At 53.8% G+C, this 27401-nt stretch overlaps 2 protein-coding genes across 16 annotated transcripts in view; one reads left to right on the top strand and one right to left on the bottom strand.

Annotated features, from left to right (window-relative positions):
- The window catches only part of DUOX1 (dual oxidase 1), a 34542-nt gene extending 29152 nt beyond the window's left edge, over nucleotides 1-5390 (top strand). For 6 of the 8 annotated variants that reach the window (XM_023255415.2, XM_023255416.2, XM_023255414.2 and 3 more), the window contains 6 exons: nucleotides 958-1111; nucleotides 1553-1785; nucleotides 2013-2171; nucleotides 3429-3584; nucleotides 3828-3956; nucleotides 4611-5390. In XM_023255415.2, the coding sequence (XP_023111183.2) occupies nucleotides 958-1111; nucleotides 1553-1785; nucleotides 2013-2171; nucleotides 3429-3584; nucleotides 3828-3956; nucleotides 4611-4733 (954 nt within the window). In that variant the 3' untranslated portion in view covers nucleotides 4734-5390. Of the gene's footprint in view, nucleotides 1-957; nucleotides 1112-1552; nucleotides 1786-2012; nucleotides 2172-3428; nucleotides 3585-3827; nucleotides 3957-4610 lie in introns of those variants that run through there. The other 2 variants (XM_045059387.1, XM_023255418.2) reach the window with 2 other exon arrangements.
- A 1538-nt stretch (nucleotides 5391-6928) lies between these two features.
- Nucleotides 6929-27400, bottom strand: SHF (Src homology 2 domain containing F). Of its 8 annotated transcripts, none has more exons than XM_011282848.3 (7): nucleotides 26874-27389; nucleotides 17378-17519; nucleotides 14945-15151; nucleotides 12941-13081; nucleotides 11520-11691; nucleotides 11255-11374; nucleotides 6929-7729 (listed from the first exon to the last, which is right to left on the bottom strand). In XM_011282848.3, exons 1-7 carry the CDS (start codon nucleotides 27372-27374, stop codon nucleotides 7543-7545), a joined length of 1470 nt encoding a protein of 489 aa, XP_011281150.2. In that variant the 5' UTR covers nucleotides 27375-27389; the 3' UTR covers nucleotides 6929-7542. The 8 variants fall into 8 exon arrangements, with proteins under 8 accessions (XP_011281150.2, XP_011281151.2, XP_023111190.1 ...); XM_023255419.2 differs by lacking the exon at nucleotides 6929-7729 and adding an exon at nucleotides 10301-10478 and having other exon boundaries at nucleotides 26874-27391; XM_011282849.3 differs by lacking the exon at nucleotides 12941-13081.
- Between the last annotated feature and the right edge of the window lies 1 nt (nucleotide 27401).

Raw genomic sequence — 27401 nt, 5'->3', positions numbered from 1 at the left:
TGTGTCAGGCTCTGTGCTGACAGTGTGGAGCCTGGAGCCCGCTTTGAGTTCTGTGTCTCCCTCTCTTTCTGCCCCTCCCCTGTCATGCTTTCTCTCTCTCTCTCAAAAACAAACATTAAAAAAAAATATTTTTAAAGGGAGAGGATAATTTAGAGGAACTCCTTTTACTGAATCAGCAGTTATTAAGTGTCTACTGTGTGCCAGAAACTGCCAACAGCTGAGAGTATGATGGGAAAAAAAAAAAAAAAAGGACACCTCCTTCCTCTACAGTCCAGGGAGTGAACGGGCAGGAGGTGTGGGGCAGGGGGAAGAAAAGTAGTGTGGATGATGATGAGTGCCCTGAAGGGAGTTGACTGGGAGATAAGATAGAGAGGACTGAGGGAAGGCCCAAGGAGGTAGCGTTTCTGCTGAGGCCTGAATGAAATGGAGGCTCCCATGGGAGCCATGGGAGAGGGAACAGCAGGTGCAAAGGTCATGAAGCAAAAAGGATTTGCCATGTTTAAAGAACAGGGAGGAGGAAATGTTGGCAGGCAGAGGCCCAGAGCGTCTCAAGGTTCTGTGGTGTAATGGGAAGTCCACTAAGGCTTTTTAAGCTGGGATGGAAGGATAAAATGAACTTTAATATGTCACACTGGCTGCCTTGAAGGGACTGCGTCATGGTAGGGCACCCTAGTAGAAGACCAGTTAGGAGGCTACTGCAGGAGAGTGGGTGAGACTCAAAGTTCCAGGAAGGTGCAAGTAGTCTCATTCATCATGGACGCTCTGCAGGATGGGGCTGGGGTTGGGAGTGGTTAGATTTGGGAACCTGAAGGGAGCCTAGTACTTGGAGAGGTGGGGATGGAATGAGCCCTGGGGAGTGTGGGGTGGGTGGAGAATGCAAGGGGCTAAGGGCCAAGCTAGCCAGAGACACTGTTGTGGGTATGGCTTGGTCTGAGCTGTATTCTTCACTCTCTCCAGCTCATCATCCATGGCAGCTTCGGCCTGATCCAGCTGCCCCGTTTCCACATCTTCTTCCTGGTCCCGGCACTAATCTATATGGGGGACAAACTGGTGAGCCTGAGCCGGAAGAAGGTGGAGATCAGCGTGGTGAAGGCAGAGCTGCTGCCTTCAGGTACCAGCCTTTAGGCTGTCAAGGGGCCAGCTGGGTGGTACTGAGGAAGCCAGTGGCGGGTGGGGGTGGGGGTGGGGGTGGCAGAGCCCGGACCTTGCAATCTCCTGACCTGGCCAGTGGAGTTGGCAGGGCCCTTGAGCCAGAAGTGATGAGGGAGCTGGCAAGAGCAGCTCTTTGCCAGAGGACCTGAGCCTCTCTCGCAGCAGAGAGTAGAGGAGCCCAGGCCAGGTGGCTCCTTTCCCTGCTGACCACCAGCACCAGTGCTGCATAGCTCCTCCTCAGGGTGGACGTGGCTCAAGGGGAGTAACGCCTTCCGATGTGGGGGAGGCCTTCCTTGTCATATTCCAGAAGCAGAGGTGAGGCTTCAGGTGGGGAACTCTCTGGAGGCCACAGTGTTGCTGGGCCCTGGACAGCAGCCTCCTAACCACTTCTTTTCCTCAGGAGTGACTCACCTGCAGTTCCAGCGGCCCCAAGGCTTTGAATACAAGTCAGGACAGTGGGTGCGGATTGCCTGCTTGGCTCTGGGGACCACAGAATACCACCCCTTCACACTGACTTCTGCGCCCCATGAGGACACGCTCAGCCTGCACATCCGGGCAGCAGGGCCCTGGACCACTCGCCTCAGGGAGATCTATTCACCTCCAACGGGAGATGGCTGTGCCAAATACCCGAAGGTGACCAGGCCCAGGCCAGATGTGCTACATGCCCCCACATCCCCTTAGCAGACCGTGGCCCTGCAACCCCAGGCTCCCCACTGTGTTCCTCCCCTCCCCCAATCCAGAGACTGGTTGTTCCAGGTAATGCCACAGTAGCCACTTTCCCTTCACTCCTGCCTCCCATTTCCAGCTTCAGAGCTATGGTGGTGGTGGAGCTTAACTCAAACCCACTCCTCCTCTTGCAGCTGTACCTCGATGGACCATTTGGAGAGGGCCACCAGGAGTGGCATAAGTTTGAGGTGTCCGTGCTGGTGGGAGGGGGCATTGGGGTCACCCCCTTTGCCTCCATCCTCAAAGACCTTGTCTTCAAGTCATCAGTCAGCTGCCAAGTGTTCTGTAAGAAGGTGAGTGCCCCCTCCTCCTGCCAACCCATGGCCCCTGATCCCAATCACTGGATCCATCTCTGCCTGTCTCTCATGCCTCTGTTTTTGGCCTGATCTGGGCAAGGCCAAGTTGACTTGTTCCACAGGGATCAGAATATCCCCAGACCCTAAAGAACAGAGTTGGAGAGGGGTAAAGAAACCCATTCCCTCTTACAGAGGAAGCCAGCACTTGAAGGAAGCATTGTTGGGTGAGGAGAAGGAAGGGCACACTTAGGGTGGGGCAAAAGTGAAACTGGCTCTGCTTTCAAGAGGAAAAGGAGGGGAGGTGGCAAGGCTGGGCTGATGGGCTGGGTTGGCTCCAGGAACACAGCCCAGGCCCTTAGGCCCCCTCCATACCGGGTCCCTTCACCCCAGCCTGGACCTGGTAGCAGGCTCCTGCTTGTCTCTCTGGGCCTGGCAGGTGAGTCAGGGGCACAGGAACGCAGCGGGCAGGGGCCTAGCCCATATGCTGTCAGCATTTAGAGGGTGATACGCAGCTTCTCTGCTCCTCTATTGTGCCAGCTCTGGCTCTTTTTTTGTTTGTTTGTTTAATGTTTATTCATTTTTGAGAGAGGGGTGGGGGGCGGGCAGAGAGATCCAGACAGCAAAGAGCCCAGTGCAGGGCTTGAACCCACAAACCATGAGATCATGACCCAAGCTGAAGTCAAGACGCTTAACTGACTGAGCCACCCAGGCATCCCTCTGCCTTTGCTTCTTAACCCAACGCAGTCTCACTTCATCCTCTTCAGAAGTTGGAGATGGGTCCCTCCATGACAGCTTCCATCCCCCTAGTCTCTCTTTGAGCCCACTCCCATCTGCTCCAGGTAGCAGCGTCTTCTGTAAGGCTGTTCTGTGACATGCCCCTCAGTGGGACCATATCCCTCTGGGCTAGGTTTGGTTGAGAGCCCAGCAGCCTGAAGAGGGCCCATTGGAGGGAGTGGCAGGTCCAGCTCAGTGTGAAAAAGCGGCTTCCCACCCCATTAGACCTTCAGCTCACTTGACAAGTGTCCTTTTCCATCACCCCAGATTATTATTCCCTTCTACCTCTCCATGACCTGGGGTAACTCCATCTCCCACTCCAGAGCCTGATCCTTTGGCCCCACATCACTCCATCTCCCCAGGCTGTCTGGGGAAAGGCACAAGCTGACTGAGACCAGAGGGTTCTATTGCTATGGGGATCCCCGGGAAATAGGGAGCCTGAGATGAGCCAAGTCCTAAGCTCTAGCCATGTATCCCCAGATCTACTTCATCTGGGTGACACGGACCCAGCGGCAGTTTGAGTGGCTGGCTGACATCATCCGGGAGGTGGAGGAGAATGACTGCCAGGACCTGGTGTCCGTGCACATCTACATCACTCAGCTGGCTGAGAAGTTTGACCTCAGGACCACCATGCTGGTATGTCAGGGCCGGCCAGGCAGGGCAGCTAGGTGGGTATGTGGGTTGGCAGGGTGAGGCACATGGCCAAAGCAGGTGGGTGGACAGCTCAGGTTCAGATGGCAGGAAGCACAGAGATGCTGGTCCTGATCCTCAGCTTCCAGATCCCTCCCCACCCCACTCCCTGTCTCCTGGGCTGCAGGCTGACTTGAGCTAGACAGTGACCCTGATTTTCCTTGGCCTGATCTGCCCCTGTGCCCCCAGTACATCTGTGAGCGGCACTTCCAGAAGGTGCTGAACCGGAGTCTGTTCACGGGCCTGCGCTCCATCACCCACTTTGGCCGCCCCCCCTTCGAGCCCTTCTTCAAGTCCCTGCAGGAGGTCCACCCACAGGTCAGTCCCACCCCATATCAAGGTTCTCCTGGCCTTTATCATCTGAGGTCTGAGCAAACCTTCCAAACCAGCTCCATGAGGGAAGGAATTGACTTCTGGTGAGAACTGATCACCTGGGAGATAAGTGGGGGTAATTGAACAGAAAAAAAGTAGGGGTTACTTGGGGGGCTAAGGGAGGAGGCAGGTGACAGGGACTTACCACTTCTGAAGCAATGATGCCTATCCACAAGGAACAGCTCAGTGACTGAGCTGGTCCTTACCATAAACTCAGAGCTACTCTTACCACTAATACTGAACCAACCCTCACCCTGGACACTGAGCTAACCTTTACCATGAACATTGGGTTAGCGCTCAGTGAGACACTAAGCTATCCTTTAATTTGAACATTGATTAACCCAGCCCCTTATCTTGCACCTGAAGCTGACAAATACCTTGGAGGGGGTAGAGGTTGGACCCACAGGAAGCAAGTCTACCAAAACTGAGCTAGACTTAAAAACACTGAGCCAGCCCTCACCACGCATGGTACAAAGCAAACCTTTATGAGAAACATGGAAGGAGCCATCACCAAGGACTCTTGCTGGTCTTCAACATGAACACTGAGCCAGCCCTCCCTCTGGACACTGAGTTAGCCTTCATGTTTTCCTCCCCCAACAGGTCCGGAAGATTGGGGTGTTTAGCTGTGGCCCCCCTGGCATGACCAAGAATGTGGAAAAGGCCTGTCAGCTCATCAACAGGCAGGACCGGACTCATTTCTCCCATCATTATGAGAACTTTTAGGTCTCCTGCCCAGGAGCTCTGCCCACTGCACAGCTGAGCAGAGATTTGGGCCCGCACCTCACTCTATACTTCCTGTTTCTGGCTTGCCCAGCCTTCTCCCCCCATTCCTGCCTCCCACCTCAGTCCAGGTGGTCATGGTCAATCACACCATATGGATTCAGACCATATGAGTCCAGAATGTCTCAGCCTGGAGAAGTAGGAGGCACTGTCTGGGAAATGGAGGTTGGGAGGTAGGAGAGCTATTATTGCTTTGGGGCAAAGTGACCCCTCTTCTTCCAAACTAAGAAAAAACATCAAAAGACTGGAGCTGACAAGCAGTGTATATGCGTATAAGGGGGTTGTGAGCCTAAGGATGAAGTAAGAGCACAGATGCTGGCATCTTGGAACTCCTTCCCCAAAACCTCCTCCTCCTCTGGGGCTTCCCACTGTCATAAGGGCTGGCAAATGCCTTGGAGGGCATAGAGGCTGGAGCTGCAAAGAGAAATTTACAGGAACCCCTTTAGCATCCTAGTCTAACAGCACAATTGAGCTGCTCTTCCCAGTTTTTAAACATGTATTATAGTCAGAACCCAGTCCACTATCTTTGTAGTGCTCCTCAGTCCTTCTCTCTTCTTCCTACTGAAGTAGTCTCCTTTACAAATAAACCACGTTTCTGCCCTCTGGGTTTCAGTATTCTGCTCCAGATTGGGGTAGGCACTGGCAGAAGCAGCTACTCAACCAGCCAGGTAACCTAGGCTGGTGCAGACAGTCCTCTGAATTTGCCAGTATCTGCTGAATAAAGGAACCGGCCCAAGGCCAAGTGCTCTAGCTGGAGATTCCTTTCCCAGCTCAGGGGCACCCTTCCTGACAAAGGGCCTCTCAGGGTGGCTAGTGTGAGATTTCTGAAGCCTGATCAGGAAGGGCAGAGAGAGAAGGGGTAGGAGTTCTGGAGAAGGTGTGTGGGGCACGAAGTAGGGATATGTGTGGCAGGACAGAGCAGGAACCTACAGGGAGCCAGAGTTTGCCTGGCTTGCTCCAGGACCTCTGCTACTCCCAGCCCTTCTCTGAACAACAGGAGTTGAGCACCTGTGCCTACATGGGTCTTCCAGGTAAAGAGATGAAAGCAAGATGGATGCTGAGTACATCACCCGAAGTCTCTGAGCCTGTTTTCTCATCTGCAAAGTGACTGAATACCCTCCAAGTGTAAAGATAGGGCAGTCCTCTATGATGGAATTTCTAAAGCAGTGCCCAACTTCAAGTAAGCCTTTCAATTGTCTCCACAGAATTCTTAACATTTGTCAGGTCACATACCCTCGATTTCGATACAATGGCCATGGGATTAGGGAAGCCGAAATCCCATGACTCTTACTTCATTTGGAAGGTTTAGGTTCTGAAAGGAGAGGCTCTCATAGTGCGCTCCCACAGCAGCGGATGTTTGTTAAGCCCCATAGGGCAGCTTCTGTTCATCTCGACCTTGGAAGCAGGAGGGCGAGCCTGGGGTAGGCTGACCTCAGCTTCGACCCGCGGCCCAGTGGGTATTCTGGGGGGTCTGGGCCCACGGGCCTTGGCCATTCTAGCTGCGGGCAGGGGCTGGGGCGTCGCCAGGGCGTGGGCGGGTGTGGCCTGGCGCCCACGGCACGCGGCACAGCCAGCAGGGGGCGCGCGCGGACGGCCCTGCCGGGCTCCTCCGCGAGCCCGAAACCCCAGTCCGAAGACAGATCCGGGCCCAGGCCTGCAGGCTGCAAGTCTCCCAGGGGCCGGACTTACAGGGAATGGGGGAGGCGCGGCAGGCCCCGCTTCCTCTGGAAAGAAAACGCAGCCGGCCGCGCCAGCTTTCCCGCCTCCGCGGGTGCGCGGCTTCCGCGTGGCAGAGCCGCCCGCTCCCCCCGCCTGGCGCGCTGCCTCTTTGTCTCTCCGCGGCTCCCCTCCTCCCAGACGAATGGCTGTTGGCAGGAAATTGGAAGCGATCTTGGGGAGCCGCGATCGTCGGCACGGCGGGGAGGGGCGCCGCGCAGCCTGCCGGCTCCGGGTGCCCCCAGCCCGGGCGGGGGATGTTTTGACATCTAGTCAAAGGAAGGAACTTGATGCTTCTAAAGTGCTTTTCACAGCCGGCCTGTGTCTGCTCCGGAGCTGATTTATAAACAGAATTGCGCTCGCTTCGCCTCTTCCCTCCCCCTGCAGTCCGGGGAGCGGCGCTGGAGGCGCGGACGCGGCTGTGCCTGGCAGGACTGGGTTTATTTATTGCATCTGGCCGAGAGCCGGGGCGGCTCGGGGACTGCGCAAGTTCCCTCCATCCCGAGCCCTTCCCCTCGTTTCCCTACCTTCAATGCTATCACCACCCTAGGGGTCTTCCTTCCCCAAGCCCCTCACCAGACTCTGGACGGAGCCCGCCGGTGGTGTGGGGGTGGAGGCGGAGAGATGGCCAAGGCGCCCCGCAGGACCGCGTCCTGCCCCACCCCGCATTGACCCAGGGGGAAGGAGGTGGTGGGGAAGGGGGGGGGGTCGCCATCTGTGCCCTAAGGGCGAAAATGGCGGGGAGCTGCAGATGTTAAACTCCTCAGGACACCAGCGGCTCTGAAGTCCCCTTCCTCCAGGGGCTATCCTTTCTCCCCAGGGATTCCTCTGTCCTCAGCTCCGACAACCTTTTTACTCCAAGGACCCAGTAGGCCTTCCCCTTTAGAATAAATTAAGGAATCTCCAGCTTCCACTCGATCTCAGGGAGAAGGGAAGAAAGGTTTGACAGAACTTGTCCCTGGGAAGGACCACAGCCCTCAGCCAGGGGATGGGCACAGGGCTGGGTCCAGATTTGTCACAGTGCCCGCCCTCACATCTACAGAGTCCGAATGGCCACAGGGTAGAGCAGGGACATGTGCTCGGCCCCCTTAATGGGCAGCTTGCGGCTGGCATAGTGATGCACGATTTCAGGGACGCTGCTGAAGGGCGGGCTGTTCTGGCCCAGCACGTACTTGTGTTCCTTGGTCCGGGACAGCTTCATGTGCATGAAGCCCTGACTGCTCCTGGGAAGAGGAGAGGAGACCCTGGTGAGTAGGGGTCCTCTCCAGTCCCCATCCCCTCTTCTCCCCTCGTCCTGCAGCAAATGTGGCTGTTCCAAACCAGCTGTGTGCGGAGGTGACTAGGGAAGGTGGAGGTCAGTCCAGAAAAACAGGGAGGAGGCAGAGGGGATTTTGTGAGTAGGTAACATGAGGCACTGGCTTTGTGTTGAGGGCATCGGGTGTGCCAAAAATGTGTGTGTAAGTGAGTGTACAGGGCATGTGCAAGTGGAAACTGGAGCGACTGCTCTCCCCACCACAAACCCTGGGACCCAGGCACGGGTGTCCTGCTGCCTGTTTAGCCAGGACTGGTTTACCTTCCCCATCCCTGAGCTGTGGAGGAGGATACCTAGCTGTGGGGGGCTCCTAGTGACTCACGTGGAGACACAAACATCCTTGGCAGGACAGCGTGTGGACAGATGTGACAACCAAAAGTGAATCTTGGTTGAGGCTCTCTCTCTGTCTGTCTCTCTCGCAGAAACCAGGGGATGGCGTGAGCTGCTCTGGAAGTCCCTCCCAAATCCAGGAATGCTCAACTGCCTTGTCCTGGGGATATCCCTTTACCCTCCTGATAACTGGCCTTGAGCCAAGCCCCCAAGCTCCTCTATCCCTTCAGCCTGGGATGACATCATCAGTAAGGCTGCAGCTCCATTCCCTCCCTCAGAGAGGAACCGCTCCACTGCCTCTCTCATCTCCCTGACATACTCCAGGAAATCAACATTAGTGCCTGGCCCTGCCCACAAGACAAGGGCCCTGCTGCTCAGAGCTCTGGCCAGCTCCCAGCGGTCCGGACACCCTCAGCCTTAGAGAGAGAGCATGGGGGTGGGGCCCCAGTAAGAACATTTGCCTAAGCCACCACAGGCTTGGTCCACAGGCAAGGGGTAAGCAATGCTTAGGGGAGCCCTGAAGCCTGAATACTTGTCTCTCCTGGCCAGAGCCTACTTGGGGACAAGTACAAGGCTCAGAAGCTAGTATGGGAGGTAGGGTTGGTGGGGCTGGTGAGGGAGGACCCTCATATTGAAGTAAGGCTGGCAAACCTCTTTTCCTTCCCCTGCCTGGGTATAAAGAGGGCTCTGACTGGACCCATTTCACTGGGCCCACAAGTGAATGAGTGGGGGAGAGGAAAGTGGGTGACTGAAGGGAGGAAAGGATGGGAGGGCGGATAAAACAAGCCTTTATCACCCATCCTCCCAATCTACCCCCTCCCCCGCCACACCCCAGGATACAGTGCTCTAAAGCCTGCCGGGGGCCCTAGGCTGGGCATATATGGGGGCAGGAGCATCCTTCTTCTGTAAGCCTGAGATAGTGACTGAAGCTGACAGTGATCACAAGGGCCCTGTGTAAAGGAGCTAAGGGCCTGAGGAAAACGTACAGCCCCTGGGGGCGGTAGAGAAGGGAGGCAGTGAGTAGTCTTCCCATCTGCCCTATGCATGGCCGAGGCCCAAGGCTGTGGGCAGCAGCTTGGGCCCTGCCTTCTCTCACCCTCTCACAGTTTGAGGCCAGCCCCCTACCCACAGTCCACTTGGGATAATCACCTCTCCCCAAAACTGCATTATATCTTCTCCTTGAGGGACAGATCTGGCCCAAAAGGGCTGCTAAGTGGCAACAAGCATTCATCTGAATAACAGACCTCCTGGGGCAAAGTCCCAAGGGTCTGTTACGACATAGTGGAGCCCTTGCCCAACCCTCTGGAGCCTGGGTGGGACTAGCTGGGCCGCAGGGCCAGGGCTGACATGGCTTTTGGAGGAAGCTGTTTAATTACCAGTGAAAGCCCTTCCATTACAGAGAGTAGAGAAACCATAATTGTATTTCAGAGAAGCCATTTATATGTAAACGAGGCTCTGGCAGCCGGCAGTCGGTGGGGCCAGATCAGCCTGAGCTGAAGTGGCATCCAGGCCTGCCCTCCCCCTTTTGCTCCCCAGGCTGAGGCAGAGCCCAGCTCTGCTCTAGGAGCCAGACCTTTGAGGTCTCTCCCCCAGACCTGGACTATACCACACTGAATGAGGGGGTGGAGCTATGCAATGAAATAGTGTGGTTCTTGTAGTGGACTCAGCTGGGTTCAAATCCTGTTTTTGGCACTTGATTACCTAGCAGCCTTGAGCAAGTCACACGCCTCTTTGTATTTATTTCTGTCTACAAAAAAGAGATTGATCTTGCAGGTTGGTAGTTTGGTTTGGAGAGGGTGTATATGCTGCTAGGCACAGAGTAGATGCTCTATGAAACTTAACTATTAAAGCAATACACATTCCTAGTATTATATAAATCAAATTTTTGACAGATGAACATTATCTAAATGCTCCTTTGACTTTATGATAATTTGCAGATTCCCAGAGTATGAGAGCTTCAAGAAACCTAAATCCATCAATGCATTTTGCAAAGAGAGAAACCAAGGCCCAGAGAGGCTCCATGATTTGCCTAGGGTCACATAGCTAGTTTTATTAAGCCCAAGAATAAAATTCAGGTTATTTGACTATATTCTGGCATTTTCCCCATCATCTTTTAGTTGAAGTTGAATAATTATCCTCAAATGTAACTGTGTAGTGGTCCCAAATCTCTGTATATATTTGCTTGAAGAGGGACTATACATGTACTCTAATGCCCCCAGGAAATGTGGTAGGATGTGGTACAGATGTCCCAGTAGCGATGGCAGGATGTGAATGGACACAGGATTCTGAAAGGCTGCCATGCGGAGTGCAGGCTCTACCAGGCACTACTCCTGGGTGCGAAAGGAAGGACTGGTCACTCTGCCAGGAAGGCCTGGGAGGCCAATGCTGGCCTGTGTATATCCTCTGCCTAGAAGGAAGGCTGATGGGAGGGGACGGCCCTGCCTCCTCCTCCTCTTCCAGGATCCTTTAAAACTCAGTTATCAGCCACTGGCACCCAGACCTCCTGCCCACTTCTTCAGAGTGAACAATAGCTTTGTGTCCACTGCTCTACCCTCCTCCCAGGACCCAGCCTCCACCTCACCCTATAGACTCCCTCAGGCACACTTCCCCTCTCCTTGCTTGTGCTTCAAGAACATCTTGGGCTTCCATTAAAAAAGACGATGGTGATAATTTATTTAGCACTTGGCACCATGTTAAGTGTCTCCCATATATTATTTCATTTGATCCTTCTCCATAAGGTAGATGTTATTATTTCCCCATTTTATAATTAAGGAAACTGAGGCTCAGAGAGGTTAAGAGGATTCCAGGCTACACGGCTAGTAAGTGGCTGAACCTTTGTGAGCTGGACACTAGCTTGGCTGTTTCCTTTAATGGACTCTGAGCTACTTGAGATTTGGGGCTGAGCCTCAGACTGCTCCAGATCCCCAGGGCTTGGCCCAGAGTCAGCAAATGTTCACGGGGATGGAATTCTCCCCAGGTTAGTTGGGCATGGGGGAATGTTGGGAGTCTTCTCCTGTCCTGCTGGTTGTCTTCCCATGGAGTCCCCCGGTGCCATCCTGACAGGCTAATCCTGCCTAAAGCTGCTAGTTGGCCCACCCCTACTCACTTGAGGGACAGGGAGAAATCATTCTTGCTGGTCTCACTGTTGCGCACCAGGTAGCTGGCCTCTTTGCACAGGCGGAGCAGGTTCTCGGCATCTGTTCGACTGATGGCCCCGTGGTACCAGCTGAGGACGAGAGAGAGGAAGGGGGGCATCTCTGCTGGGTCCCTCGCCGTCCAGGCCCACCCATTCTGGGTGTCCCCTGCAGGCAAGCTGGTGGCAGGAGGGGAAGGGAGGGGGAGAGAGTCCCCAGCTGGACACAGACACTCACACCTGGTTTTCCAGAGGCAGTGCTGGGTCTGTCCACTCCCCCAGGGGGCTGCTGGGTTCCACGTTTAGGGGCTTGGCTGACTTGGGGTTCCCTGCAGAGAGTCGGGGAGGTAGCCGCCCCTTCTCCTCCCGGCCGGGTGACAGGCAGCTCTTCTCAGATCCTTCAAATTGGGCTGTGGGGAATATACCAGTCATAGTCTCTGAGAACCCTAGACATAGGGCCTTACAGAGTAACCAGTGCACAACCCCCATTTTCTGCCCAAAGGGGTCAAAGGAATGTTCTGAAATGGCAAGATCTGCTCCTGGGCCTGACTGGCTCTAGGGATAGAATCCTGGATCCACTCCCCAGTTGGGATGGGGCTCAGCCCTCCTATGCCACATGGGGCCTGCCAGTCCCCATGCTGTGGCAGGAGAGGGGAGAGGAGCAACACAAGAAACCACTTAAACTTCTCCCTCTGGAGCAGCTGCCTGCCTTCCCCTATTCTATTCCCCCTCCGGTGGCTTCAGCGCTGATAATATTGTTTCGTTCTCCTCCTCAGAGTTCATTACCGTTCTCCAAATCACCCTGCCAAGCCATTCTGTAGAAATGACTTATCGATTTGAGAACAATTATCTGATTCCCCTTGGTGCCATCCTGACAGGCTAATCCTGCCCAAAGCCGCCAGCCAGCCCGCCCCTCCCCCGCCCTGAAGGCTGCTGCCCACAGGCTCCCTGCCCCCACCCAGAGAAACCCAGCTGAGGCGGCTCTGTCCTCCCAGACCAGGGCAGGCCTGACCACTGAGCCAGCACAAGGGAGGACTGAAGTCAGTGGGCCACAAAAGGCACAGGCACACAGGCGACAGAGACCCTCCTTCATCCTGTATTTACAAAATACTCCTCACACTCAGGCACAAATACAAACAGGTGCTCACACACACCCTTGGCTGCCCATTCTGTACAAAACTAAACACAGATGAAGTGTTCAGTGCTCACTTTCTACCTATTTGGGCTTTTCCTCTCCTTGTAGCACTTTTAAGCCCTTACAGTCTGTCACCAGATGCAAGGATCAGACCATTCCCTTACTCTAAGGAGTCAGACACTTCCTGTGCTAGCATCACCCCCACCTCAAGAGTTACTTGCATTGCTCATGGATCAGGGAAGGAGTCAGGCAAAATCCTATACAGAAAAGTGAATTTAAAATGGTGGATTTTTGTGGCATGGTGAGGAAGATATTCGGAAATATCTCCTTTAGGAGGCACCTTCCCCACACCTTTGGGAGGAAGGAGGAATGTGTACTTTGTCCCTTCTTTCTTCCTCCAGGACATGGGGGATTCTTCCTGGGTTCTTCAGACCCTGCCCCACTTCAGCTCCTCCAACCCACGCCACAGGGCCTGAAGGGTGAGAGGACATGTCACCCTGGCCAGAAGCCCCCACTGGACCCACCGCTGCCGTCCTCCAGGCTGGGCTCAGGGAGGGGTGAGGCTGGACCGGAGATGTCCCTGTCCCCATCAGGCAGGGAGGGGCTGCTGTCCAGCTGTCCCACCGGTGGAGGCCAAGGTAGGTCTTTGATGACCTTAATGTCAACTGGAGCCAGTAGCAGCAGGGAGAAAAGACACAGACAGGGACAGAGACAGAGAGAGAGAGAGAGACAGAAAGAGGCAGAGGTTGAGACACCAAAACCCAGAGCCAGGACACAGGATAGCCTAGAAAGGAGGAGGGTTGGAGCAGAGGCAGGGGTGCTTCTGAGGGGGGAACAGGACTCTCAGAGGGTTGAGTGGAGCCACAGCACCCACACTAGGCTAGCTTAGTCAAAGGGTGGGAGGCACAGGTAGCAAACAGCAGGAAGCAGAGTCTTGCCCTGCCAGCCGTGTGGGTCCCCTTCATTTGAACTCTCACAGGCCTCCAGGGCCCAAAGGGACCAGGAAAGGAGGAAGAGAGGAACAAGGAGCTGCCCACACCTCCCAGCACCACACCCAGGTTCCCACAGCCTCCTGACACCCTCAGACCTGCCTCCCTTCCTCCTTTTCCCCACAGCCTGGGAACTCATGGGCAGCAGGACCAAGACAGCCCAGCTTCAGGCTGTCAGGAATATTCAGATGTGGGGGCAGATATTTATTGAAAGTTACCCCCCACACCCTCAATCCTGAGCCTTGACAATTAGAAGGGTGATGCCACTGGCGGCTGCAGGACTGCTAACGAGGTTTCCTAATGACGAGCATAGATTTTCCCATTAAGCAATCCAAACAGTATTGATTCTCCAAGGAGACTTCTGGAGATAAACGGGCCATCCTCAATGGTGCACGCTTTACAGGAAACAAATTAGAAACCTGTGGTTTCCCAGTCTCGCTGCCAGGGTGGGGAGGACCCAGAGGATAGCTGAGTCCAGCTCCAGGATGAGCCCCTTGCCCAAGGAGGGGTAAGGGGGACATGAAAGTGAGAATGAAGTCTCATGGCATTTAAATCCTTTACGTTCTCACTGAATCAAGGATCCAGGGGCTAAAGCTCTCTCCAGGCTCCCCAGGCTGTAGCGCCACCCACTCAGACCACCAACACACACAGCCCCGTGTTGGACTCCAGGCCTGGGATAGGCACTAGGGTGCTTGGTACAGGAGACACCTAATCTTCATTCAGCAAAGGGGATCTCTCATAGCCTCCCTCGCCCTATGGGTTCCTGCTTCTCAGACATCCCCCTGGGGCGTATGCACCCCTGGTCTGGCACAGCTTGCTACTGGGAGACTCAGCTCTCTAATTCAGGGCTGGTATCTCTAAAGATTACACACACAGCTGTTCTCACTGTCTAGAGTATTAAATGCCTTCTTTTGTTAAGTGTAAGTATTTAATATATGCCACAAGTTTTATCATTTTGTTTGGAATTTCTTTATTTTAAAACATACCCATGGGGCACCTGGGTGGCTCTGTTGGTTGAGCGTCCAACTCTTGATTTTGGCTCAGGTCATGATTGCACGGTTTGTGAAATCGAGCCCTGCATTGGGCTCTGTGCTGACAGTGTGGAGCCTGCTTGGGATTCTCTCTCTCTCTCTCTCTCTCTCTCTCTCTCTCTCTCTCTCTCTCTCTCTTTCTCTGCACTCCCCTGCTCGTGCATTTTTGTCTCTCAAAATAAATCAACTTAGAAAAATAACAAAAAAATAAATAAAATGTACCCAGTCTCTCAAAAAACAGAAGTGGCCTAAGCCTCTTGGCCTCCAAGAGATGGTGATGTAGGGAGACACCTTCATCTTTCCCCCATGCCCATTCCCTGACCCTGCACACGGTGCTGCAACCACACTGCCCAATTCACCAATCTCTGTGGTGCAGACTCAACTACACTTCCCTTGAGCCTAGCTCCTGGGCCTCCTCCAGCCCCTGGGGTCCACTCCTCCCACTCCCCTGAACCTGGAGAGTTGTTTAGAGGCCCCAGCAGACCCACTCTCTCCACCCAGGGCTTACCTGCAAAGGCTTTGGAAATCCGCTCCTTCTTCCATTCCCAGGGCTGGTCATATTCCTCAGGGGGCCTCTCATCATCCTCTGGCAGACGGGACTCCCGGGGCCAGGGGGTCCCCTCACCCTCTGGGGTGGTCCCCTCCTCCTCTGGCTCATAGGGCGTGTCATACAGAGGCAGGGGCTGAGCTGCTGTCTCCTTGGAGCTCCGGATCTCTGCCAGGGCAAGGCAGGAGGGGAGGTGTGAGAACAGCCCCCACTGCCTGGCTCAGCTCCTCTGGCAGTGCCCCTCAGCATCACACCATGCCTCCTGCAGAGGAGATGCCATTGGCTCTAGGGGCCCAATGGCCGCACATCCAGGGTCCCTTGCCCTCAAAACACCTCTGGGGTTCCAAAAGCATAGGATCCAATGGAGGCAGGGGCAGAGAAGCACCAGTGTGAAGGACAGAAAAAAGGATCTTTTGATGGCCAGCAAGGGCTTGGGAAATGAGGCTGACACAGTTAGGAAACTGAAGCAGGGTCCTCTCCTAATCCACCTCCTCTTGGCTACCCAGCTCCAATTCTTTCTTTGTGTCCCAAGTACTGTCACTGGACAATCAGAAAATCCTTCTTTGTTGCTCAGACACTGCTGATCACTCCCTCCTTGAAACTGTCTCTTTTGATAAGTCATTTTCATGGTTCTCCTCTCTGATTACCCGTTAGGTCTCTTTCCCTGGACCCTCTCTTGGTCTCTGTTCCCCAGAACCAGGTCTTCATCTCTTCCCGCCCTCACTCCTTGCCCTGTTTCATGGCAACCTACACACTTCCAGTTGCCATCAAGATTTTTCATTTCAGCATTTCAAACTCTCCTCTTTCCCCAGAAGTTCTTCTAGTCTGGTCTGTTCTGTGATTTTCTTTTTGGGATCACTGACCCCAGTGAAAACTGAATAAAAGCCATGGAGCTACTCCCCCAGAAAAATGTGATCATTTTCACATCCAATACCAGGGCATTTGTGGGCCTCCTAGGGGTACTCACCTCTCTGACCTAAATAGGGTAGCCACCCTCCCACTCCCACTTTCCTCATTTCTGTCCACTACACTGCTCTCCATGGTCCTGGTCTTCCTTCATCTCTCTAAATCCCATGTGTTCACCACCAGTACCTGATGACTCTCACCCCTGACTAGGGTGAACCTCTACTCTACAGGGTCACGTTTCCATGAGCTCGGTGGAATAACACTGCTGACAGCTCCACCCCTCCCCCCTCTCCCAAGGAGGGGAACAGCTTATCTGATCACCAGTGGATGCTCGCTCTCTTTCTCAGCTCTGCCTTCTGGTTCTTTCTCCTCCTGCCCCCGTGAAGGGGCCGATAGCTGTCCTGCAAGGCACAAGCCTGAGCAAGCCCAAGCCCCATTTTAATTCTGTGAGGTATTAAGAAGCTCATTGTGGAGACAGAATTGAGTTGTGTTCTCCAGTCTACTTTATCAGGAATAAAGCTGACATTCTCATCTTCATCTGTTTCCTTAATCTTATTTCTCAATTATTTCCAAGCTCAGGAGAGGAGGAAAGTGGTGTTGTTGGTCCCTTAAAGCCTCAACAATTTCTACAACTACTAACTCATCTTTCTGATGCCCAGTTCTTCTAGTCTGTTCTGTACACTGAAGCCTCAGTAATCCCCTTACACGCCATATTTGTCCTATTTCTTTCTTGCTTAAGAATCCACAATGGTTCCCCTCCTCTTCTGGAGCAAGTCCAAATGCCTCATTCCAGCCTTTGAAGCCCTTCACTGCCCCTCTTGGCCACTCTCATCTTGGCTCTCTGGTATGCCCAACACTAAAACTATCTGCTCTTGAACAAACCTTCCTTTCATCCTGCCTTGGGACCTTGGCTTGGCCTGACTCACCCCTGTTCTCCTCTCTGATCACCCCCATTCATTTCTTTCCCTGGATCGTCTCCTGACTTCTGCTCTGTTCCCCAGGGCCAGGTCTTATTCATTGCTCCCTGTGCCCATTTCTCGACATGCTTGCCCAGTCTCACGTGCATTGCATTTGCTTCTCTAGCCATGTGTTTCCAACTGCCATAAAGATGTTTCACGTCAACATCACATCATCTCAAACTCACTACCTTCCCTAAACCTAATGATTTTCTTTTTGGGTTCCATGACCCCCAGCCCACACCATTATCTTTCCCTTCCTAACTATCCTAGTTCTATCTGTCTGACCTTTGGTGTGTGGCCTTCCCTACCGCTTCATGTATCAGGCATCACAAGTCACTGCTCCTTCTCCAAAGTGACTCTCTTGAAGGCAGTGGCCAAGGACCCAAGGGAGTCCATAGTGGACCCATGGTCCCCAAGGACCCAGTAAAGGGACCATAGGATCGGTCCTTAAACTTGTAGGTCCCAGGGCCTGTTGTACAAATACCCAGGCTTCAGGGAGCAATCCCCCACTCCTGACTCCATCACGCACCAGCCATCATCTTTTGGGCCTCATAGGGCTCCATGTAGCCATCATTTTCAGGGACCTTCTCTGGAGCTCCTGAAGCTCCTGCTGGGCCTTCAGCAGTCTCCTGAACGTCAAATGGGTCCGCATAGTCTTCTAGGATTGCCAACTGTGGGAAGACAGTGAGAAGAGCAGACTTCAGACATCTGAGAGACATCTCTGCTTCTCCCCAGATGCTATGTCCGTGGGAATGACTCCTGGGCAGAATGTCTTAGACACAGAGCCTGAGGCATCCAGGGGAAGGCTCTGAGCTTAGATGGGGACAAGCTTTGGATCTTCCTTTGCAGGGCTCCCCTACTAGGCTTCCAACAGAGTGGGAGATCTTTCTTTTCTGTTAATTTTGTGCTCCTGGGCCATTCCTTAGGTTAAATTGCCAGGATGAATCTCTGAGCCTTAAGGCCTGCCTCAGTCAGGGTCCAGGAAGGGCAACAGAGGTGTTCAACACCAGGTGGTTCAACAGAAGGAATTAAATCAGAGAGCTGGTTACAAAGGTGGTGGGGGAATTCAAAGAACAAGCAGGGAGCAGCAGGTGACTCAGAGGACCATGGACTCATGGTCCATGCCTAGAAGTTCATTCCCAGATGCTGAACAAAGAAAAATTTGCTGACCATCGAGAAAAGAAAGGCTAAGTACTCACTTTATGGCACATATCTGTTGGTTTATCCTCACAACATCCATCACAATGCCATGTGGGTATTATTATCCTCATTTTAAGGAAATGGAGGCTCAGGGCAGGTAGGGAACAACATGCCCAAGACCATTTCTCTTAAGTGGAGGAACCAGGATTGTGCAAAATTATGCTGCCAACCTGCCACCAGTGGGCAAGTTGGCCATCCTGGGAGAGAGGCCACTTTATAGGACAGCCCTGAGGAAAGCCAGGATTTGGGCTTTTCTGAAATCTCCTGGCTCCTGGAGGACAGGAACAGGAAAGGTGTTGCCTTGGCCCACCACATCCCACACTGCTCCTGTCTCCCCTACAAGTGGCTCATGACTACCCCTCTGTACCTGCTCCTAGTCAAGGCAGAGTGAACTGTAAGCCACACACCCTTAGTAAGAGCTCAAGGTGCTCAGGGCGGGGTGCAGCTGAGGACAATAGAGCCTTTCTCAAAGCTGGGCACAGGCTTCTGGGAGGGGGGAGGCTGAGGCGGGGACAGAGCCCAGCCCACCCAGGGCTGCCAGCACCTCAGGGGAAGCACTGCACACTGAGTTGACAGGCATTGACAAGAGGTGGCTCTGGGGCCTGCGGCACAAGGAGGGGCCAATCCTCCCTCTCCCCCATTCTCAGTGTAGGCTTTGGGTCTGGGCCAGACCAGGACTCTGGGAGCCAGTTGAGCAGGGACGCTATGGGGTGACCCCCTGCCCTGGGTCAGTGGATCTAGGATCCTAGCAAGGCAGAGATGGAGAAAGGAAACTGCCTACTACAGAGACCACTCCTGCATGTTTCTTGAGCCCTGTACGAGCCCTGTAGGGGTCTCTGAAGCACATCCCGAACAACTCCTACCATCTCTTCCTTCGGTTCCTCAGCTCCCACCTTGTTCTATCTTGTTCCACCCAAGCCCCCTAGCAACTTCACCTCCCTCAAATCTCTACCTGCGTCTGAGAAGACCACCATCTCAGGTCATCCCATCCCCACCACCATATCATCCACTAGCTTAGAGTTCTTTCCTGTTTCTGTCTCTCCAGCTGTAACATCTGGCACAGAGTAGGTACTAGAAAAATGTTTCTACTAGATCACTGCCTATCTCCCCATGGAGCCCTCTACCCCTAGTCCTCTTTCCTCCGTGAAGTAGAGACAAGAAATCCACTCCCACCCCAAGCTGCTTCCTCCTAGGCCAACTAGCACTCACAGCCCCACCCGCCTGACCAAAGGGGACTCTGGAGTTGGCAGTTGGCACCCAGCCTCATGCTTCTTTGTGGCAGCTACTTAGTAACTGAATCAATGAACGTGCTATCCTTAAACCGTGTAATGCCCACAAGAAAAAGCCCAAAGTAGGGGCACCTGGGTGGCTCAGTCAGTTGAGCAGCCATCTTCGGCTCAGGTCATGATCTTGTAGTTTGTGGGTTCAAGCCCTGCATTGGGCTCTGTGCTGAGAGCTCAGAGCCTAGAGCCTGCTTTGGATTCTGGGTCTCCCTCTTTCTCTGCCCCTCCCCTGCCCCATGCTCTCTCTTTCTCTCTCTCAAAATTAAATAATTATTAAAGAGAAAAAAAAAAAAAGCCCAAAGTTAAAGGGATTTAAAGATTCTATTTTCCTCTTACCTTTCTCCCTACCCACCATAGATTACTTTGTTACCTGAAAGCTCTATGCTTTGTTTCTTACTTTCCCTCTGCCCGGATTAGATTATTTTCTTTCTTCAGAAAGCCTTTCCATTCTCCCCGCAGGTATGCTTAGGTGCCTCTGTGCTGGGCTATTATTGTGTCGTAAACACTACAGACTGTGAGCTTCCTGAGGGTAGGAAACACATTTACTGCTAAATTCCCTGCACCTGAAAGTATTTAGTAGATACTTGTTAAATTAGTTCACATAAAACAGGAAGAATGGACAAAGGAACCACTTTTCCTTGTTTATTAGGAAAAGAAAGGAATCACGAATCTGGTTGGGGAGGGGGGCATTGAATCCTGGGAAACTGCTCAGTGAGAAGTACCTGGCCAAGCCCAGCAACCCCAACTTTACAGAGCACCCTAGCCCTTCCCTCCCAAGCCAGTGCCCTTCCCACTGGAATCCTGGCTGGTGCTCGAGCTGTGACCCCTCCCAGCCAGCGTGGGCCTCCCCAGTGCCAGCCCACGGTGCCTGTGGGCACCCAGGTGGCAGCTCTGTAGGCAGCTCAATGGCTCCTCTGTTCCATCCCTGACTCCACACCCTGCTCCAGGAAAACCTAGCCCCCCACCCTGGGCAGGTCACCCAGAGAAGCCACCCACAGGGCTGGGAGTCAGGAGCAGAGGCAGAAACTCCTGCTGGAAAGGTTGGCAAGATGGACACCCATCCTGGGCACAGAGGATCCCTGTCAGAGGCCAGGCCTGCCTTCCCAGTGGCTTCCAGATCATGTGCAGAGGCAAAACTGCTCAGCGGGGAAAAGCTGCCTCTGCAGGCTTCTGACACCTTTGCTCTACCATGATTTATTTTGTTTATAGGACCTTTACCTGACTCTGCTGTACTTACTATTGTATACCACATCCATCACAGGGCCTGGCACACGGTAGGTGCTCAATGCACATTTACTGGATGCTCGAAAGGCCTCCCTCTCCTCAGACTCTATCTTCTGGGGTGACACAGACTCTCAGATCCCCAATTGCCCCAACTCTGACCATTCTGACCAACCAGTAGCAGGTGTAGGAGCAGGCTGTCAGGAGAATCGACATTTGAAAGGGAATCCAAGCCTCTGATTCAAGGGCAGAGGTGAAAGAACTGGCAGGGAAGGTATCTAAAAACAGGGCTAATATTTCGGCAAACACTGTGGTAGACAGAATGCTACTGAAATGCTGAAATACTTCCAAACTAGTAGGCGAGTAGCTGCTGCCCAAAGGGCCCCCTTTGCCTCCTGCCAACCAGATCCCCTCCCTCCTGCCATCCAGCAGGGTGCCTCCAGACCCAGCTCTTGTGCCTGTTCCAATTGGGCAGCGCCCCTCCCACAGCAGCTGTCATGCTTTCACTCTCCTTCCTGCCTAAGCCTCTCCTGAGGTGGCTGTTAGGCCCACCATCTGGCTTGACCTTCCGCTCTGCAGCTGGAGCTGGCTATGAGTTCCTGACCATGTCCATGGAGCTTGTGCGTCCAAGTGGAGTGGGGGGGGAGGGGGGATGTGTCACAGGATTTGGGCTCTGCAAGGTCCCCAAAGTCTACCACTGCCCCTTTCCTCCATTTCTTATTGACACTTAATGTCTGGGAGCCCCTGGTTTTTTACCTGTAGAATGGGGATGGTATTAGTTCCTATGTCAGAGGATTGGGAAGAGGAAAATGAATATAGAAATCCTTAGTTCAGAAGCTGGAATGGAGTCAGTGTTCAGCAAATGTTAGCCCTGATGATGATCTCTTATATTCAGACACTACAGCCCACAGTTTAGGTGCTTGGTGGGGTGCATGGCCTGCAGCAGTAGAGACACCCAGGTGTCCTGACTCTCAGTGCCTTGCTGCAGATTTTCCAGAGAATTTAGGAAATGTAGCATCTTCTCTCTGCTGCTTGTAGATTTAAAATACACTTTAGCATGGGAGTGCCTGTGTGGCCCAATCAGTTAAGCACCAGACTCTTGGTTTTGGCTCAGGTCACGATCTCACGCTTTTGTGGGTTCAAGCCCCGCATCAGGCTCTGCTCTGGCAGCACAGAACCTGCTTGGGATTCTCTCTCCCTCTCTGTCTACCCTTTCCCCGCTCACTCTGTCTCTCCCAAATAAATAAATAAGACCTTAAAACTCATGACCGCTAATTTTGTTTAACTAAGCATTTCTTCAAGGTATTTAACTGTGAAGTCCTTTTTCCACTGAAAGTCTGTCAGTTTAGGAAAAGGTATACCATTTACCTTTCTCTAGATCAAACTTTTTGCACCCTCTGTTCCCACTTCTTGGAATAGCCTTCCCAGTTTTATCTGCCATGGAAACTCATTCACATGCAATGAATTTGTTATATCATCTTTTTCTAATTACAGAGAAATGCCATGCTTGTAAAACATTCAAATGTCACAGACATACAATCGATGTTGACAACATCTGTGGCCCTGGATTCGGTGGCAAGTGCTGGCCTTCAGCATTCAGGTAATGGCGAACTCAGCACAGAATGCACTCTTCATTCCTTCTCTGAGTCTCCTTCCCCTTGTTCATTAACAAATACTTAGTGAATGCTTCCTGTCTGCAGGGCCCCTCTCAGGTGCAAGGTCCCAGGGCCTGGCATTGGTAGCCAGTCTGTAGTCAGGCTGCCTGGTTGTGAACCTGGGCTCTCCTTACTAGCTGTGAAACCATGCAAGTGTGACTCAACATTGCTGTGCTTCAGTTTCCCTAGATAGAACCTGGGGATAATAACAGAATTTTCTCGTAAGGTCGTTGTAAGCATCAACTGGTCTAAAACGTATCAGCCGCTTCAAAATGGTACCAGGCACAAGGTAAGGACTCAGTAAATATCTGCCATTATATCATTAAAGACGAAAAGACCAAATTTCTAGGTCCTCCAGGAGCTCACGGTGACAGCCACAAAGCAAGCTCCAAAATGAGTGTGGCACCTTGAGGTGCTGTGAAGCCCCACAGCTGGGCATCAGCCAGCGTGCTGGGACTGGGCTCCACCTCTGCTTTCACATAACATCACAGTGGTTCTGTGGGGAGGGCAAATTGGAGAGGGCAGCAGCTACCCCTCCAAGCCCCAGGCCCCAGTCAGCTGCTCCCACCCATGGTCCACAGGGCCCCAGCTGTTCCCAGCTTCCAACAGGTGGAGTGCCATGGCTGACTGAGGTGTCACCGAGTCACTGGCCAAGCCAACAAGCTGCAGGTGTCTTCCCAAAGGAGTGTCACCATGTGAGGAGGCGGCACTGGGAAGAGTGGATAGGCCTACCATAAAATCCCAGGGTAGCTACAGGCCTCAGCAAACCAATGGCAGCACAGATGGGCAGCCCAGGCCCCAAAGGGTTAAGAGGTCTAACCAGTCTACAAAGGTCCCTTCACCTGGGCCCTTCTTCTCTCCCTCTGCCTCCATCAGAGGACATTTGCAACATAAGCAGATCAAACTCCAGCCTCTGTGGAACTCATAGAAGGAAAATTAAAGCAAATGAACTCCAAAAAGGCAAGGACCAGGTAGATCTTCTAGGTGGTGAGTCCCTTTCAGCGCCCAGGCCAGTGTCACTTAATGATATACAGACCCTCAGTGAACACGGGCTAAAGCAGGGTCCTGCAGTAGCAGCCCCCACCTGCCTTCCTAACCCCAGGGCAGGGATGTCTTGCTTGACTTCAGACCCCCTGAATGTCTCCTTCCCTTTCCTCATTCTACCTGTCTTTTCACTTGTTTCCAAGTTTGGGCCTGGAGGATCAAAGTCCCTGTGGACACCATGTATAAGGTATACCTATTTTAAAAGTTCTTAATATTTTGGGTCCTAGGAACCCCTATGAGAATCTGGGAGAAAAATGCTCATGCACCCAAATATTTGCCCACAATTTCTGGAAGGTTCATGAACCGCAGAAGGCCCTCCATGAGCTAAGAACAAGAGCCCTAGTTTCAACTCCTACAGGGTGCCTGTCTTATTGTTCACATCATCTCTTTCTCTGTCTCTCTGTCACACACACACACAATCTTGGCAGGATCAAGGCAAAGGACACACTGTGCAGATGGTCACAGGCAGCTCAAAGCTTCATCCAATCAGGGCCACTTTCCTATACCCATCCCCCTTTCCTAATTAGACCAGGATTCTCCTGTTGCAGGTCTGAGAAAAGGGAACAAAGTAAGGAAGGCCCAGCTCTCTAACCCCTCTAACAGAGCATGGCCTGGAGGCCGGACAGGGCCCAGCACCATGAGGGAGTTCTTCCTATGGCCAGATGGCAAGGCCCTGCCTGCCTGCTTCAGGGTGCGGCTCCTGCTGCTCCCACACCTGCCCTGCCAGGCCTACCCAGATGGCCACCCTTGCCCCCTTGCCAAATGCAGCGGTGGGTCTCAGGGAGAGCCAGTAGCCAGAGCCCTGCATGGGGAGACATTACTGGTCCTAAGCCCCCTTGGCCTCTCAGGGTTCTGTCCAAATCCCCATTATTTCCTGCCCCCACATTCACTTCCCACAGGGCTCATTTCCCCCTCAATCTTCTCATCATAGAAGCATTTCCACCCATTTCATCAAACCTCACAACCCAGGCCCTCTCAGAGGGTTCTAACCCACCCAGCACCAACCACTGGGCTCCAGGAGGAGGAAAATGGACCAGCCCAAGGCACACCCTGGTCCATAGTCCCCATCTCACCTCAGGAAGGAACCCAAAAGCAACAAGCCAAGAAGACCTGCATGGCTGAGAGGAGAGGAACAGAGAATAGGGCGAAAACAGCCTCACAGAACAGAAATTCCAGCTTGACAGGCAGGCTCACCATTTAGGGATAGCAACTCTGTGTGAGCTCTGCAGGTCTATGTGAACACTTAGGTTTAGGATAAGGAGTTCAGGTACCTAGCCTGGACTCTTCCTAAGATAAGACTCTAGGATCCCCCAAAGTCTGCTCCTAGATGAGTGGAGCTGCTCTCTCTCAATGGTGGGAAGCTCCAGGTCAGGGCCCACAGAGCAATGTCCCTGCCCCTGAGCCAGCTTGGATGGCACCCTGAATCCCTCTCATCACACCCACTAAAGAAACCACAGATTGTGTGGCTCCTGGGAGATCCTGCTGGATTTCATTCCTGTCCCTGTAGTTGACAAAGGAGTCAGACACTCTTGGCCCCTAAGGTCTGAATAGCCCACAGATCATAGAGCTGACCCAGGTTGAGGCATGGATGCCCTCAGTGAGAGGCTATGGGTCTCCACATCGTTGTGTGGATGCAGCCCCTTCCTTGGGGGTCTCTGTGGGGGGAATGTACAAAAGGGAGCTATAGTCAAGGGAGTCTCTGACCTTCAGGTCACCCTAGCAATGGACAGTTACTGTTCAATGGACATATTTCATTCACTCTGCCCCCCCCCCTTTTTTTTTTTAACATTTATTTACTTTTGAGAATAAGAGAGACACAGAGTGCGAGTCAGGGAGGGGCAGAGAGGGAGACACAGAATCTGAAGCAGTCTCCATGTTCTGAGCTGTCAGAACAGAGCCTGACAAGGGACTCAAACCCACAAACCACGAGATCATGACCTGAGCCGAAGTCGGCTGCTTACCTGACTGAGCCAACCAGGCTCCCCTCATTCACCCTTTTTTTATGCCAAGCGTATGTCAGGCACTTGGGAGATATAGATATGAGGAGGACACCATCCTTGTCCTAGAGGAACCCCTGGCTTGGGACGCAGCCTGTTAGGACATTCCAAGACATTGCAGAGAGGAAGGCCAGGGACAACTAAGGCCCACGTGCCAATGGTCAGGGAGGAAACTAACTGGTCAATAGTAATAACAAGGCCTAATGCTCCCTCTGCCTCACTGCCACCACCACCATCACATCACCCAGTAGAAGGGGACAAGGAAGGAGCGGAGCCAAAGGACATGTGATGAAAGCACTGCCTTCTTCTGCAGGCTAAGGATCCTGGCCCAGGATGGGCAGTCATGCCCCATGGCAGGAACTAGGGGAAAAATAATTCACATTCCTGAGGCTTCTGCTGTGACCCTGACACATCTATCTTATCCAGGGAATCAGGCAGAATGTGGCTCTCTCCACTGAAAGCCTCAACATTGGAGCCAATAGATTGAGACAGCAACTTTGCTCTCCAATCAAATAAAACTGTGTTCTCTGCTAAGGGATTAAATCCTAGAGCTGAGCTCCCACGGATGTGTGAGGAGGGGACAACAAAGCCAGGGCAGCCCAGAGTCACTGTCATGGAATTTAGAGCTACAGAGCCCTGGGGATGGCTTTCAAGCTATCAAGGAGGGATAAGGCCAAAATGGGGTAAGATAGGGGATGGCTTCTCCACCGAGGGCCTCTGACACAGAGTGGATGTTCTCTAGAACAGTGAATGCCCAGCTCTCCTTTCATCCCATGCCTGCAGGTCCACTAAAGGCTCTAGCCTCCCTCAGAATGGACCTAGGAAAGGGGAGGCCAGGAGGGGAGAAGTGGGATCCGCTGTTCATCCCCTTCTGGGCAACAAGTTCTAAGCACTGACTGCCCCCATACCTGGGGGGACAAGGGAAGGAGTGCAGGAGTGGGCCTGCCTGGCTGGACCTCAGTGGTCAGTATCCTCGGTGAAGAGCTACATACTGCCTGTTCGGCTTCCTGAGAACAACAGTCCACCTGGCTCCAGTACCATTGGGTAAGGCAAAGGCCAGTTCTTGCTCTATCCACAGGGAGAACCCCCAGCCCTCACCTTCCTGGGGCTTTCAGCACCTGCAAGGATGCTTGGGCTCCCCTAGGAGAAGGAATGGAGCTTTGTGTTGCTTCTGCCCTGGGGGGTGGGGGGGAGGGTCAGAGATCAAAGGGCAGGGAGCTGCTGCTCCTGGAGGGCAGAAAGGCCATAAACTGGTGAAGGGGCTGGGGAGTGGTGTGCGCAGATCCAGTTAGAAAAAACCTAGCTGATTAGGTCCCCGGGCGAGGGGGGTAGGCGGGGGGACTGAGATGAGGAGAGCAGAGCCCGAGATGAAGAGGGTCACTAGTCCTGCGCGGTAACAGGGACAGAAGCAGAGTTTGGGGCGCCCGTCCCAGATTAGTCGGTCGAGAATTTGAACAAAGGTGGGTGAAGGCTCCAAGCCCCCGGGTCAAGGATTCAGATCGTGTCCGCCAGGAACTGTGACACTGAGGGGCCCAGCCCCGGCCAGGCCACCTTTGTCCCTCTTGAAAGCCCCAGACCTCCTACCACCTCTCTTCTCGGCCACCCCCGCCCGGCGCAGCACTCACCCTGTCGCTGCTGGCGGGGGGTCCAGAGATCCGCTCCTCGGGAGGGGGCGCTGGGGGGCCAGGGGTCTCAACCCGAATAAGGCGGTGGGGAGGCGAGCCGTGGCGCGGGGGCGGCGTGGGGCCGGGGACGGCGGGGGTGGCTGGGGCAGCAGCGGAGCTGGACGGCCCCCCAGAGTACGGGTCTTCGAAGTCGCGCTCCCTCTGCAGCCGGTAGGCGGCCAGGATGTCCGGGGGTGGCGCAGGGGGCGCGGCCGGGGAGGGTGCGGGGGGACGGTAGTCCGGCTCCGGGGGCGCCGGCTTGCCCCCACCTCCGCCGCCGCCCCCTCCGCGGAAGCCCAGGTGCTCCCGGAGCCACTTGGCCACTCCGCCACTGCCGCCCCCTCCTGGGCCGGCTCCCGCTCCCCCGGCGCCTCGGCGCGACCCCCCCGGGCCGCTCCCCGAGCTCCCCTGCGCCCGCTGCCCCGGGCCGGAGCCCGCGGGAGGAGCTCCGCTCAGTAACATGGGGCCAACCAGACTAAGCGAGGGGAG

This window comes from Felis catus, chromosome B3 (assembly GCF_018350175.1).
Source record: "Felis catus isolate Fca126 chromosome B3, F.catus_Fca126_mat1.0, whole genome shotgun sequence".
NCBI lineage: Eukaryota > Metazoa > Chordata > Mammalia > Carnivora > Felidae > Felis > Felis catus.
The sequence above is the reverse complement of the archived record's forward strand: the minus strand, read 5'-3'. Positions and strand labels throughout refer to the sequence as shown.

Coding starts and splice junctions, on each gene's coding strand:
- SHF (XM_011282848.3), bottom strand. CDS start 27,374: ATGTTACTGAGCGGAGCTCCTCCCGCGGGCTCCGGCCCGGGGCAGCGG. Junction 15,152..17,377: donor GGCCCAAAAGATGATGGCTG/GTGCGTGATGGA, acceptor TTGCCCTGGCAG/AGATCCGGAGCTCCAAGGAG. Junction 7,730..11,254: donor GATTTCTCCCTGTCCCTCAA/GTGAGTAGGGGT, acceptor TCCTCTTCCCAG/GAGCAGTCAGGGCTTCATGC.